The following is a 15,700-nucleotide window of genomic DNA, read 5'->3' on the forward strand; positions in this document are numbered from 1 at the left end:
GGTCTCATTCTCTTGCACTCTCCTGTAGCCCTCTACCCAGAGGTCTCACTCTCTCGCACTCTATCCAGAGGAGGTTGCACACTCCTGCAGTACTCTAGCCAGAGGTCTCACTCTTGCACTCTCTTGCAGCATGCTAGCCAGAGGAGGTCTCACTCTCTCACACTCTATCCAGAGGAGGTTGCACACTCCTGCAGCACTCTATCCAGAGGAGGTTGCACACTCCTGCAGCACTCTATCCAGAGGAGGTCTCATTCTCTTGCACTCTCCTGCAGCCCTCTACCCAGAGGAGGTCTCATTCTCTTGCCACACTCTATCCAGAGGAGGTCTCATTCTCTTGCACTCTCCTGCAGCCCTCTACCCAGAGGAGGTCTCATTCTCTTGCCACACTCTATCCAGAGGAGGCCTCATTCTCTTGCATTCTCCTGCCACACTCTATCCAGAGGAGGCCTCATTCTCTTGCACTCTCCTGCAGCCCTCTACCCAGAGGTCTCACTCTTTTGCAACACTGTCCCAGACATGCTCTAGAAATTTTACAGCTGTGAGAAATGGCTAAATTAGCAAAATCTAACTACACCATTGATAAATTGGCCACACCCATTCCTGCTGTTGGCGGCACCTCCTCCGTAGTGCCTGTGAAGTCACAGAGGAAGAGCGTCTTGTCTGCTGCCATCTGCTGGTAGTGGGGAATAACGCAGCTGCCCAGGACTGGCCTGGTGTAGCAGGAGGGAGATGGAAGCAGGAATTAACTCTACTGTGCTCTCCCTTCCTCAGCAGGGTAAGAGGTGCAGACACGTTAAGCAGGCAGAACCAGTGGCGCTTTCTCTCACCTCTTTTATTTCATGAACACAACTCCGACAGATCCCCCATCACCAAAGCCGGGTAACCTCGCTAAACCAACGAACCAACCAAGCAAACCGGCCAACAGCAGCCAGAGTTTAAATGAATCCGAAAGAAAGGTCAAGGGGAAGAGAATCTCTGGATTTCCTCAGTCCCAAGCCAGCAAGCAGAAACGTACTCCTCACTTGGGACATCCTGCTCGCCGTACGCCCATGCACGCTTTAAAATGGGGCGTTAGCTTTGCTTACTTATAAAAGGGGACACTACAGGCCAGAGGGGAGGGCAGGTCACAGATATCAGGCCGGGGAATCACTCACTGGGGTGTGGGTCACGTTAATGCAGATCAGCCGCCAGCGTACGGAGCCCGTGAGGGTGAAAAGCAGCTCACGAGTGGTGCGCACCACGAGGGGACGCCACGAAGGTGCCTGGGAGCTGCAGGAGATCTGCTTTTCTGACCTGCTGGGACCGCAGAGGCTCTCCGATTCCCCGCCTAGGCGCTGCGGCTGGACAGAAGCACCTCGATCGGGCACAAGAGGCTGAGCAGGGCGTCCGGCGGCTGCTGCAGCTTGGTAATAAAAAACAGCTTGAAGCTCTCCGTGCGGCTGGCCTGGAACTGGGTGTGGGAGTAGTCCGGGCCGTCGGTGGGCCGCAGCAGCGTCAGAAACCTGTCGGAGGAAAGAGAGAGGAGAGGAGGGAGTGGCAGGAGATGTGGAGGGAGGGCTGGAAGAAGAGGCAGCGGAGAGCTTTCCCCAGGCAATGCTTGGAGTGCAGGCGCGAGCACACCCGGGAACCTTTGGGTTGGGGTCGCCCTCAGATTGCTGCTGGGGAGGGGGAAGGAATGGAATAATTAGGTATCTGCTTTCTCTCCTCCACCACCCCCCAACTAATCCACGCTTTCTCCTTCTCCCACCCTAGCCTTAGCTGGAATCACAGCTGCAGACTGAGTTTTGGGGGTGGTGCAGCCCCTCCCTCCAGTTTCTCCCCACGTGCTGCCTGCAGCGTCTGCTCCAGACTCGCCCCTCTCCTCCTCATCCCTGCAGGCTTACCCAGGAAGGGCAGCGGCTGCAGCTGTTCACAGAGAAGCCCCACCCCCCCCTGTCTGCGGTTTAGTTCCCAGGTGTTCAGCTGGCAGAGGCCGAGGAGGGGTAGGACGTGCATGACTTGTTACCTCTCATTCTGCAGTATGCTCTTGTCCAGGAGTTCATCCATCAGTCCTGCCTTAATTTGCTCCAGCTGCCTCTTCACCGACTCAAACATGTTCACTTCCATCATGTCCAACACCAGCGGCTTCCCATACCTGCGGGAGACACGTGACCAGCGCTGAGCTCCCAATTCCTCATTCTTGCACCCATGGGGGATATAAGCTACTTTTACGAGAAATCTGCACCTTCTGGATGGGAACATATGGGCTGTGTGCAGATGGTTCCTGTTTTTTCATTTCTCTTAAAGGCCTTAACTCCTCAGCATAGCTCTAGGACCATAGACTGGACTTAACTGGGTAGACTGGATGGATGAAGGGGGGTCATCATTATGTGACAGAACCCTGGAGACCACCTCTCAGCTCACGCATCTGCCTTCCTGCACACAGGGGAGACGAATGACCACCTCTGATCTCACAAATCCCCCTTTCTCACAGGACAGCAGGATGGTAGTCCTCACATATGGGTGACATCATCAGGATGGAGCCCAATCACGGAACACTTTTGTCAAAGTTTCTAGAACTTTGACTGGCACACTGAGCATGCCCAGCATGGCACTAACCCTGCATCCAGCAGGGGTCCCCCTTCAGTCTCTCTTTTTTTCTGCGCAGCAGTTGCCTCGTGGTTCTCAGGAGCTCTGTGAGAATTCTTCACAACTTTTTGCCTCACGGAATTCATTTAAAAGTTTTCAAAACTTCTTCCCCATCCCGGGGTCCCCCATCGACCATTGACCTCCGCTAACGCCGGTAAGTTTTTACGCAGTTCTTTGTGGTCGGTTCCCGATGGTACTCCCCTCGGTGCCCGATGTCCACCGACTACACGCGCGTTTATTTTTCAAAAATGGCGACCAGTTTTTGGAAGTGCCCCGAATGTCCGAGGACTATGTCCATTACGGACCCTCATGACGTCTGCGTCTTGTGCTTGGAGCCTTCCCACAACGACCAACTGTGCACCAGTTGCGCCCAAATGACACCGAAAGGTCGCCGGGCCCGCTTAGAAAAAATGGAACACCTTTTCAAATCTAAGCGCTCGTCCCCAACTATGTCGGCAAGTGTGTTCAGAGTCGGAAACATTCGTCGTCAGAGACTCCAACTCTATCAACATCTCAGCATCAGGACACCGGGGAACGGCAGTCACCGGCATCGTCACGTTCAAAGGCCTCTACTTCATTGTCCTCGGCGCCGGAGAAGGACCGGGCCGAGCAGCGAGAAAAGCACAGTCATCGGCACCAATGAGATCCTTCTTCTGGAGCGAGCACTGATAAACCACCGACATCGTTGGAGCCACCGACCAAAACGTCCTGGGGAGAGGAGCCCCCATCCTCCTCTGGACCCAGGACATGGAGGCGTTCCCCACCTGCAATGGTGCCGGGAGCCGAGACTCCACAAATTCCTGTGGACCCTCCGGCAACGCCCATGGAGCCTCCAACCCTGGCAGCTGTTGCAAACACCAGCTTTCGGGAGGAATTGGACCGGATGGTCCAAGATGCAGTCCTCCAGTCGTTTCGAGGATTTCAATTGCCACCGGCACCGACTTCCATGCTGAAGCCTGACCCGGTGCCTATGATGCTGGCTCCACTCCTCGAAAGGCTAGATACCCTTATCGGCGCCCTTCCATTAGTGCCCATTTCTTCCGGACCATCGATGCCTCCGCGACCATCTATTCCTCCACCTGCATGGACCCCGATTCCTTTGTCATCAGACGATGAAGAGCGAGATCCATCGATGCCAGATCCGATTCCAGGGCCATCAGGTACATTTCCACCCCGACAACCATTGAAAGCACCGGTGCCTCCACCGGCCTTGGTGCCGTGCCCCCCCCCCCCCCTTTCGGTACCTTCAACAATTCCATCTGTGCCACCTTCTGATCCAGCTGGATTTGAGATTTTGCCTCCATTGAAAGGACCGCAGGGTGGAGGAGACCATCCAAATGATCCCTGGGGTGATGATTCCTCTGACTCTCAAGATTCTGAGGACATCCTGTCAGAGCCTTCACCTCCAGAAGAAAGACGTCGCTCCCCTCCAGAGGACCTCTCGTTTGCAAGCTTTATAAAGGAAATGTCTGAAATCATCCCTTTTAAGCTGCAAACTGAAGAAGATGCCAGGCATAGAATGCTGGAAGTTCTGCAATTCATGGATGCCTCCAAGGAAGTAATGGCAATTCCAGGCCATGAAGTTCTGCTTGACCTGTTACGTCGTACCTGGGAACTCCCAGGTACAGTTCCACCGGTGAACAGGAAAACTGATGCTACTTACCTTATTCAATCAGCTCCAGGATTTCACAAGAGCCAGCTCCCTCACCACTCCGTAGTGGTTGAATCCACGCAGAAGAAGGCTAAGAGGTCCCGTCCTCATTCTTCTACCCCACCTGGAAAAGAGCAGAAATCCATGGACGCTTTCGGCCGCAGAGTGTTCCAGGGTTCTATATTAATGGCACGTATAGCAGCCTACCAGCTATACATGACTCAATACTCTCAAAACCTCTGGAAGCAGGTTCAGGATTTCTCTGAATCCTTGCCCGAGGAGTTTCAAGAGGGATTGAATTCCATACTCCAGAAAGGCCTTGATGCTGGAAAACACTAGGTCAGAGCTGCCTATGATATCTTCGAGACTGCCTCCAGAGTGTCAGCAGCAGGTATCCATGCCAGATGCTGGGCATGGCTGAAGTCTTCAGACTTATGTCAAGAAGTCCAGGACAGGTTGGCAGACTTTCCATGTACAGGGGACAATCTGTTTGGAGAAAAAAATTCAAGAAGCAGTTGCACAACTCAAGAACCATCAAGAGACATTGCGTCAACTATCTAGTGTACCCTCTGACTTCTTGTCCACTACCAAAAGGCCATTTAGACGTGATCCCAAAAGGCTCACCTATAAACCCCGTAGGTATTACCCTCCTCCGTCCCAGGCTCGTCCAACCAGGCCTTCTCAGAGAGGGCAGCCTCGCCAGCACAGGCCTCCAAAAACCCAGTCAGCTCCCCAGACTGGTATCCTGCATCGGGGTTTTGACTCCCTTCTAGAGAGCAGCAGTCTATCCTCGCATCCAACAAAGCTTCCTGTGGGAGGCTGCCTGTGTCACTTTGCCAGCATATGGCACACAATCACGACAAACCAATGGGTCTTTTCTGTGGTTGCCCATGGTTACCATCTAAACTTCCTTACGCTACCACCGGACTCTCCACCACGTCCAGCGTGGAGTCTAACTGACCATACTCCACTTCGAGGCGGAACTCTCCATCCTCCTCCAGTCCAATGCAGTGAAACTGGTTCCCCGGCTGTAGCAAGGAAAAGGGTTCTATTCTCGATATTTTCTAATTCCATAAAGGTCAGGCGGCATACGTCCTATTCTGGACCTCCACGCCCTAAACAAACACCTCCGCAAGGAAAAGTTCAGGATGGTCACCTTGGGCACCATGCTCCCTCTCCTGCAAAGAGGAGATTGGCTTTGCTCTCTAGATCTTCAGGAGGCTTATGGCCCACATAGCCATATCCCCTCCTCACCGAAAATATCTCAGATTCCAAGTAAGTCAAAGGCATTTTCAGTACCGGGTGCTGCCGTTCGGCCTGGCGTTAGCACCTTGTGTATTTACCAAATGCCTGACAGTAGTGGCAGCTTAACTGCGACAACGCAGTATCCACATCTATCCAGATCTAGACGACTGGCTACTCTGAGGTCCATCCAAGGAGGTAGTGCTTCAATCCCTCTATTTTACCATCAGCCTGCTAAAATCCTTGGGATTTCTCATAAACTATCCCATGTCACATCTGACTCCATCACACACCCTCTCGTTCATCGGAGCAGATCTAAACACCATTCACGCCAAAGCGCTTCTCCCAAAGGACTGAGCACTCACATTGTCAACCTTAGCCAAAGCAGTACAGACTCGCTGAGCCACCACCTATTAACCTATTAAGGTTTAGACGCGTTCTGACATGTTTTCAACCGTTTTCAACATGTTTTCAACTGTTTAACTGGCAACATTGTTCCTTGTACCGCCCTCGAGCGAAATTGAAGTTTCATTGTTAACCGATATGATTTGTATTTTTGTACAGGAATGTCGGTATAAAAAAAAATAAATAATAAATAAATAACCTTGCTAGGTCACATGGCATCCATGGTTCACGTTATCCTAATGGCTCGACTAGCCATGAGAGTAACACAGTGGACTTTAAAGTCCCAGTGATCCCAATCACATCAACATATGTCCCACATTGTCCACGTCACCAGCCAGCTTCGTCTTTCACTAGCTTGGTGGATACAGGAGTCCAACTTCAGATAGGACTATCTTTTCAACCTCCAGAACCTCAGATTACATTAACCACAGATGCTTCCAACCTGGGTTGGGGAGCCCATGTCAACAACCTGCAAACCCAGGGAACCTGCACCACAACAGAAGCAAAGCATTCCTTGGACTGTAAACATGCGGTCGCTTTTTATTTGGACCGCACTAGAGCCCACAGGAAGTCCACCCAACTGTTTGTCTCCTTTGATAAAACCAAACTGGGAGTTCCGGTGGGCAAGCAGACCCTGTCCACCTGGCTGGTGGACTGTATTGCCTTCCGCTACAGGGACGCGTGAAAGCGCATTCAGTAAGAGCCATGGCAACGTCAGTAGCTCACCTACGTTCTGTACCAATTGTTGACATCATAGAACTGCCACATGGAGCTCTCTCCACACCTTTGCAGCTCATTACTGTCTCAAAAAGGTTGGCAGGCAGGATTCCGTTTTTGGCCAGTCCGTCCTACGTAATTTGTTTCCAGCTTAATAGCCCAACTTCCTCCTTGCAATCCACTGTGGAATTCAGGCTGCCCTCAACCCCAACAGCACCCCTGTCGTTGGATGCTATTGGTTCACTTTATCCGCACATCCTGTAGCTCGCTATTCACCCATATGTGAGGACTACCATCCTGCTTGTCCTGGGAGAAAGCAGAGTTGCTTACCTGTAACAGGTGTTCTCCCAGGACAGCAGGATGGTAGTCCTCACGAAACCTGCCCGCCACCCCGTGGAGTTGGGTTCACTAATGTTTTTTTTGTTGTTTTTTTTGTTGTTTTTTTTCGCTCATACTTTTTGCTACAAACGAGACTGAAGGGGGACCCCTGCTGGCTGCAGGGTTAGTGCCATGCTGGGCATGCTCAGTGTGCCAGTCAAAGTTCTAAAACCTTTGACAAAAGTGTTCCATGATAGGGCTCCATCCTGATGATGTCACCCATATGTGAGGACTAACATCCTGCTGTCCTGGGAGAACACCTGTTACAGGTAAGCAACTCTACATTGTGCACACATGGGAGACGCGTGGCTACCCCTGAGCTCACATATCTGCCTTCCTGTACACATGGGAGATGCGTGGCTACCTCTGAGCTCACAGATCCCCCTTCCTGCAAACATGGGAGATGCGTGGCTACCTCTGAGCTCACAGATCCCCCTTCCTGCACACATGGGAGATGAATGACCACCTCTGAGCTCACATATCTGCCTTCCTGTACACATGGGAGATGCGTGGCTACCTCTGAGCTCACAGATCCCCCTTCCTGCAAACATGGGAGATGCGTGGCTACCTCTGAGCTCACAGATCCCCCTTCCTGCACACATGGGAGATGCGTGGCTACCTCTGAGCTCACAGATCCCCCTTCCTGCACACATGGGAAACATTTCCTGTACTAGGATTGCTAATTGTTTGAAGCTATTTGTAGAAGATCCCTTTCATGATAAAAGACTTTAAGGACTGTGTTTAATGAAACTTGGTTATAATGGAAACAGTAGTTCCCTGTATGTACCCGGATCAGTCCAGACTGCTGGGTTTTGCCTCCCTTCCAGCAGATGGAGTCAGAGAAAAACTTGTAGTGCACCCCCTCTTAACCTGGTGTGCATCTCCTCAGTATTTCTCTGTCTCCAGCAGATGGAGGGGTGCAAAACCTGCGGTCTGCACTTTTTGATTGTGGTGTAGAGAATTCTCCTTAAAAAAAAAAAAGAATTAGCAAATTAAGCTGCGTGACAAAGTTTAAAAAAAAAATAAAAAATCACAGATCAAGCAGAGCAGCTGCAGCAGTCTCCCAGGGGGTAGGCATGTCTCGGAGGGACCATCCCCCCTGGTTGCAGGTATTTAGGAGCTGGGGTTGGTGATCCCGCATGGCTCCTTGACGGTAAGGCATCGGTGGGGATTACCTGTAGTCCGGTCCCTCCCTCCTCCTCAGTCCCGGTCGGATCAAAAAAAAGAGCACTTTTCTTTTGCTGTGTTCTGGTTTTGGGCTGCTGCTCATTTTTTACATTTAAAGACCGCGCCGGGAGACGCAGGGCAAGGCACTTTCCTGCGGGAGCGCTGGGGTTGCAGGGCGCACATTTCAGGCTTCTGCTGTGGCACACGCGCCTTTTCTGCTCTTATCCCCCCCCCCTCCCCGGCCCTTGAAAGCTGCGTCCGTCTCGCTGTACTGCCTGCGGGGACTCCGATTCGCGGCTCTCCGGTTCAGGCCTGTGTATTCAGTGCCTTCCTGGAGATGCTGCCTAGGTCTCGCAAGGGGCAGTCGGGCTGACCCGTTCCCGCTAAGCGTGGGAAAGGCGGCCGTTTTGGATCCCGGCAGGAGCAGTCCAGGGAGGGCTCTGATGGAGATCATGATCCCCTACCGTCGATGGGGATGGGGGTCCCTGAAGCTTTTTCACTGGACTTTGTGCTGTTAATGCACAAAGCATTTCTGGCCACCCAGGCACATCAGACTGGAGCTTCCATGCAGGGGTGACCTGAGGGGCCCCCAAGTAAGATCCCCAGGAGTCAAGAGTCACAGGGCTCTCTGCGCATCAAAAAGCTTCCCTTCGGGGGGTGGGAGCCGAAAGTGGTTCGCCTGTTTCATAAGGAGGCATTGGACCCACTTATCCCGTGGGTCCTGGCGGAGCTCGGAGTGGACCTTCCTCATGAAGTTCTGCCCCATGATTTGGTGGACCCAGTCCTCATGGGACTGCTGGGTCCATCTAGGATTTTTCCTCTTCATACCAGGCTCCAGCAGTTAATGACACGGGAGTGGGACGTCCAGTAGGCAAACCTCAGAGTGGGTCGAGCGATGGAAAAACTGTACCCATTGCCTGAAGAGATCTTGGAACTCCTGAGGGTTTCCCCAAGGTGAACGCTTCTGTGTCAGCGGTCACAAAAAGGACTACGATACCGGTGGCTGGAGCAGCAGCCCTGAAGGACCTTCAGGATATAAAGCTTGAAGTTCTACTGAAAATGATTTTTGAGGTTTCCGCTCTGGGTATTCGGGCGGCTGTTTGCAGTAGCGTTATGCTCCAGGTGAGCTTTCAAAAGGGTTCAACAGTTGCTAACTTCTCAAGAGCTCCCGCCTCAGGAAGCGGTGCAGGCAGAGCGTCTGGAGGCTGCGGTGGCATATGGTGTGGTGGACGCCTTATATGACCTCCTGCGGACTTCCTCCAGGACGATGGCGTCCACGGTCTCAGCCAGGAGACTTCTCTGGTTACACAATTGGGCTGCTGATGCTTCTTCTAAGGCCCAGTTGAGCTCTTTGCCTTTCAAGGGAAAATTTCTGTTTGGAGAGGATTTGGAGCAGTTGATCAAGTCGCTGGGTGAAAATAAGGCTCACCGGCTCCTGGAAGACAGGCCCAGACCCTCCAGGGGTTTCTTAACTTCCCGTGCTCGTTTTCAGGGCCAAAGGAGATTCCGGCAGAGTAGGGCACCAGTGGCAATTCAGCGACAGCCCCTGGGCAGGGGACAGCCATGGTCTCATTCCTTTCGCGATCGACGGCCTGCTAGGGAGGGGGGTCGGTTCCACGCCGCTGGGATCCAAGTCCACTCAATGAGACTGGGTAGGCCCATTCCTCGATTCCCAGGGTGGGAGGACGGCTGTCCAGTTTTTACGAGGAATGGGTCAAGATAAACTCTGACCAATGGGTTCTAGAGGTCATAAAACATGGCTACGCTTTGGAATTTGCTTGGTCCATCCAAGACCTCTTTCTAGTCTCCCCTTGTGGTTCCTGCACAAAAGGGCGCTTTGTACAACAGACTCTCAACTGGCTGCTGGCTCTGGGGGCCATATTGCCAGTCCCTCCGGAGAGTGCAAAAGGACGCTATTCCATTTACTTCATCATCCCCAAGAAGGAGGGGTCCTTCCAGCCGATAGACTTAAAAAAGGTGAACAAGGCCCTCAAGATTCCACGATTCCGGATACAGACCCTGCGCTCTGTCATAGCAGCGGTCCGCAGTGGCGAGTTCTTGGCTTCCCTGGACTTGACAGAACGTATCTACACATAGCCATTGGCAGGGATCATCAGAGGTTCCTTCGATTCAAGATCCTCAGCAAGCATTTCCAGTTTTGTGCCCTGCCATTTGGTTTGGTGACGGCGTCTGGCACATTCACCAAAGTCATGGTGGTAGTTGCAGCAGCTCTTCGGAAAGAGGTTCACCCGTATCTGGATGACTGGCTCATTCGGGCGAAGTCAAAGGTACATTGCGAAGCAGCAATAAGAAAATTATTATTTACCTGCTAATTTTCGTTCCTGTAGTACCATGGATCAGTCCAGACAGTGGGTTATGTCCCCAATCCAGCAGATGGAGTCAGCACAAGCTTTGAGGGGGCGTATCCATATATACTACTACCCCCTCTGCAGGAGTTCAGTATCGAGTATATCAAAGCCCGAGTAGAAACCCCCGAAGGATCAAGTTTGTGGAAACAGATAATGAAAACAATTGTAACCGCAACAAGTAACTGCAAACATCCTACCAACTTGTAGGGAGCTGTGAAAAACAGCGAAAAGAGACGACTGTGAAGACACAGAACACTGCGAGCAAGAAGCAGCGCAGAGCTGAGCAGGATCAAGAACCCAAACGCGGTGGGCGTCTGGACTGATCCATGGTACTACAGGAACGAAAATTAGCAGGTAAATAATAATTTTCTTTTCCCTGTACGTACCTGGATCAGTCCAGACAGTGGGATGTACCCAAGCTTCCCTAAATCGGGTGGGGTCCTGCGAGGCCTGCTCGGAGAACCTGCTCGCCAAAGTGTCCAGAGACCGAAGAGGCGAGGTGCAGACGATAGTGCCTCGAGAACGTGTGTAACGATTTCCAGGTGGCTGCCCTACAAATTTCCTGCGAGGATACCGAGCGAACCTCCGCCCAGGAAGCCGCCTGAGAACGTGTAGAATGCGCTACGATTCCGGGTGGGGGAGTCCGACCCGCCCCAATGTAAGAAGCAGCAATGCCGGCCTTCAGCCATCTGGCAATGGTAGTCTTCGAGGCCTGAGACCCCTTCTTAGGACCGGCCCAGAGTACAAAGAGATGGTCAGAGGTTCGGAACTCATTTGTAGCCTCCAGATAGAGGCGCAGAGTGCGCTTGACATTCAAGAGACGGAGAGACTTCGGCTCTGAGGAAGAGAAGGACAGCAACTCCACCGTCTGGTTCACATGGAATGCAGAAACCACCTTCGGAAGGAAGGAGGGAACGGTGCGAAGCGAAACTCCAGAGTCGGAGAAACGGAGATAGGGCTCTCTACACAACAGAGCCTGCATCTCCGAGATGCGTCGAGCGGAACAGATGGTCACAAGAAATACAGTCTTGAGTGTGAGATCCTTTATCGTTGCGCTGCGCAGCGGCTCGAACGGTGGTCCCGACAGGGAGCAAAGCACAAGGTTAAGACTCCAGGAGGGACAAGGGTCCCGTAACGGAGGACGCATATGCTTGACACCCTTGAGAAAACGAGCAATGTCAGGATGCTGTAGAAGAGAGCCCCCATCGCTCAACAGCGAACCAAGGGCGGCCACCTGAACCCGTAGTGAATTATAGGCGAGCCCTTTTTCCACCCCCGCCTGTAGAAACTGAAGGATCTGAGGTACAGAAGCCTTAGCGGGTCTCGTGGCCTGGCTGGTACACCACAGCTCGAACACCTTCCAGACTCGAACATAGGCCGATGTCTTTCGTGCCCGCAATAGCGTGGATACTACCGCCTCCAGGTAGCCCCGACGCCGGAGGCGGCGCCTCTCAAAAGCCAGGCTGCAAGACAGAAGAATTCTGCCTGCTCGAAAAATACCGGGCCCTGATGTAGGAGCTGGGGGAGGTGCCCCAGCCTGATTGGCCTGTCGATCACCAGCTGTAGCAGGTCCGCAAACCAGGGTCGCCTGGGCCATTCTGGGGTGACGAAAACCACGGTCCCCTGATGGCTTTCTATTCTGCGGAGCATCCTGCCCACCAGGGGCCATGGTGGAAAAGAAAGATATGGCGGCCACGGGAGGACCAGGGCATCCACTCCCTCCGCGCTCTCTCCGGCGACTGAAGAAGCGTGGAGCCTTGGGGTTGAGAGCGGACGCCATCAGATCCAAGTGGGGGGCCCCCCACCGATGGACGAGAAGTTGCATTGCTTTGTCGGAGAGAGACCACTCTCCGGGTCCAGCAGTTGACGACTGAGGAAGTCCGCCTGGACGTTGTCCACACCGGCGACGTGCGAGGCCGCTAGCCGGACGAGATGACGCTCCGCCCATTGCATCAGCAGCGCCGCCTCGAGCGCGACCTGCGGGCTGCGCGTGCCTCCTTGTCGGTTGATGTAGACCACGGTGGTAGCGTTGTCCGATAGGATTCTGACTTCTCGGTTCATAAGAAGCGGGAGGAAATGTCGCAGAGCTAGCCGGACCGCTCTGGTTTCCAGACGGTTGATTGACCACTTCGCCTCCACCGTGGACCACGTCCCCTGCGTGGCGCTTCGATCGCAGACTGCACCCCAGCCTGCTAGACTGGCATAGGTGGTCACCACCACCCAATTTGGCAGATCGAGGGACATGCCACGGGCCAAGTTCGGCGGATCCAACCACCAGCCCAGACTGTCCCTGGCATTCTGTGGGAGCGGGAGAATCATCTGATAGTCCTGCAATACTGGTTTCCAACGGGAGAAGAGCGCCCACTGTAAGGTCCTGAGGTGCGCGAAAGCCCAAGGTACAAGGTCGATGGTGGACCCCATCACTCCCAGGAGTTGCAGGTAGTCCCAGGAGGTGGGCTCTGGTAACGCAGAGAACCGTCGTGTGTGATCCCGCAAGGATTGAGCTTTGTCCTGGCGCAGAAAAACTTTGCCCAGTAGGGTGTCGAAAGTTGCCCCCAAAAAAAAAACCCAAGCGTTGCGAGGGCATGAGGGAGCTCTTGGAGAAGTTCACTACCCATCCCAGGGAATGTAGAAACCGTACTACTTGAGTCACCGCTGAGCGTCCATGATCGAATGACTTCGCCCGGAGGAGCCAATCGTCCAGATAAGGATGAACCAGGATGCCCTCCTTCCGGAGAGCTGCCGCCACAACTACCATGATCTTGGTGAAGGTGTGCAGCGCCGGCGCCAATCCAAACGCGAGAGCCGTGAACTGAAAATGCTGGTCCAGAATTTTGAAACGAAGGAAACTGTGGTGGTCCGGGCGGATGGGAATGTGCAGGTAGGCCTCCGTTAAGTCCAGGGAGGCGAGGAACTCCCCCCGATGCACCGCCGCAATCACTGACCGGAGCGTTTCCATGCGGAACCGAACGACTCGAAGGGATTTGTTGACTTCCTTGAGGACTAGGATAGGCCGGAAGGAACCGTCCTTCTTTGGTACGACGAAATAGATGGAATAGTGGCCCGAGCCCACCTCTCCGAAGGGCACGGGCGCAGTAGCGCCTATCTCCCGGAGTCTGTCCAGAGTCAGCTGCACCTCTCCTCTCTTGAGGTCCGAGCCACAGGGGGAAAAGATGAACCTTCCCTGCGGGGGGCGGACAAATTCCAATGCGTAGCCGTGTTTTATGGTATCCAGGACCCGCTGGTCCGAGGTGATCCGTGCCCACTCCGCTTAGAAATACGTTAGTCGGTCCCCAATCCTGGGGACAGGGGAGTGGGCGAGACTGGCATCATTGTGAAGACTTGGTATAGGGGTTCCCGGTTCCGGGAGTAGTGCGTGCGGGCCAATGCCCGCGGAAGGCGCGCAACCAGGGCTGAGACCTGGGGGCGGATGGCCGGGAGCCCGTCTGTCTGTAGCCCCTGTAGCGCCGTTGCGCTCTGGCTCTGGTCCGAGAAGAAGAAAACGCTCTGGATGGTCGAAACCTATCCTCCGGCAGCCGATGAACAGCGTTCTCCCCCAGGGACTTGATGATCTGGTCCAAATCCTCCCCGAAGAGGAACTTGCCCCTGAAGGGAAGAGAGCCCAGACTGGACTTAGAGGACGTATCAGACGCCCAATTGCGTAGCCACAGTAGTCGTCGTGCTGCCACTACCGAAACCATGGATCTTGTGAGGACCCGAAAAAGGTCGTACGAGGCGTCCGCCCCATACGCCACTGCGGCTTCTAGCCGATCTGCCTGGGCAGCCTCATCGGACGGCAGGTTCTGAGACGTGAGGAGTTGTTGCACCCAAAGGAGACTAGCCCGCTGGGCAAGCGAACTGCACATCACCGCCCGCATACCCAGAGCGGAGACCTCGAAAACCCGCTTAAGGAAAACTTCCAACTTACGATCCTGTGTGTCCCGCAACGCAGCACCTCCCGTCACTGGGATAGTCGTCCTCTTCGTGACCGCCGACACTGCGGAGTCCACCTTTGGGACCTTGATGAGGTCCAGAAAATCTTCGGGGAGCGGGTACAGCTTTTCCATAGCCCGGCTGCTCTTCAGGGAGGCCTCCGGGGTGTCCCATTCCCTGGTGAGAAGTTGTAAAAACGAGTCATGAATGGGAAAAGCCCGAGCCCTCGGCCGGAGTGCCGCCAGGACAGGATCTCCCTTCCTTGAAGAGGTGATGACAGCGGGAGCTACTGGGGCAGGCGGGTCTGGTGGCGGATCCAAATCTAATTCTTGGATGATCTGCGGGATGAGGTCGTCCAGCTCTTCCCTCTGGAAGAGGCGTAGGGTACGCGGATCATCCCCCTCCTGTGTGCCGTCCCCTTGTCCCCCGTCCGGGAGGTCAAGTCCATGTCCCGCTGGGTCTGGCACCGCCCCCACTGCCGCGGGCGTGGATCGGACCCGGGTAGGAAGGCGGGAGGCCCCCACTCCCACAGGTGCTTCCAGCCCCTGCAGATAAGCGGTATGCATGAGCAGGATAAACTCCGGAGAGAACCCCGGCCTGCTCGGGTGCGCTTCGGGGGCGGCGTGGTTCCTGCTCCCTGGCTCTGGGTGCTTGGTTCCTGCACCAAAATCGGGGGAACACCCCCGCTGGTAGAGTCCTCCAGGGATCCGTTCTCCCTCGTGGCCTCCAGGGATCCGTTCTCCCTCGTGGCCTGCGCCTCAGGGCGCTCAGAATGTAAAATGGCCGCCGTTCCCGCCAAAAATGGCGGAGTGGCCGGCCCGCACAGCCCGGGCAAAAAAGAGAAATCAGTCAGGCACTGTGAGGTACCTTCCCCCCCGGGAAGGCATCGTGCACAGATGCCCTCCCGGGAAATCCGGGACCCCGGGTCTCCGCAGGCCGCACAGCGGGACGGCCGCGGCATCGGGATCGCTGCAGGAGAAAAGAAAAAGCCACGGGGGGGGGGCCACGCGCACAAAGGCGCCGCTGCGGGGGGGCCCGGTCGGCCCGCACTGCCCGCTGTCTGAAAATAGAGGAGGGTGCCGCGGGGGGGGCCTTCCTGGCCACACGACCCGCCCCAGACATCTTTCCCTAAATGGCTCAGCAGCCCATGAGGAGCTGTAAAATGGCCGCGGGTGAGGGAGTAAAGAGCGAAGAGGCCGGCTCCACCGGC

At 54.5% G+C, this 15,700-nt stretch overlaps 1 protein-coding gene across 2 annotated transcripts in view; it reads right to left on the bottom strand.

The window, feature by feature from the left end:
- Window positions 1–822: 822 nt before the first annotated feature.
- The window catches only part of IQANK1 (IQ motif and ankyrin repeat containing 1), a 129,233-nt gene continuing 114,355 nt past the window's right edge, over window positions 823–15,700 (bottom strand). For both annotated transcript variants that reach the window (XM_029592279.1, XM_029592277.1), the window contains 2 exons: window positions 2,006–2,134; window positions 823–1,502 (listed from right to left, as the gene is read on the bottom strand). In XM_029592279.1, coding sequence (XP_029448139.1) covers window positions 1,328–1,502; window positions 2,006–2,134 — 304 coding nt within the window. In that variant the 3' untranslated portion in view covers window positions 823–1,327. The remainder of the gene's footprint in view (window positions 1,503–2,005; window positions 2,135–15,700) is intronic.

This window comes from Rhinatrema bivittatum, chromosome 2 (assembly GCF_901001135.1).
Source record: "Rhinatrema bivittatum chromosome 2, aRhiBiv1.1, whole genome shotgun sequence".
NCBI lineage: Eukaryota > Metazoa > Chordata > Amphibia > Gymnophiona > Rhinatrematidae > Rhinatrema > Rhinatrema bivittatum.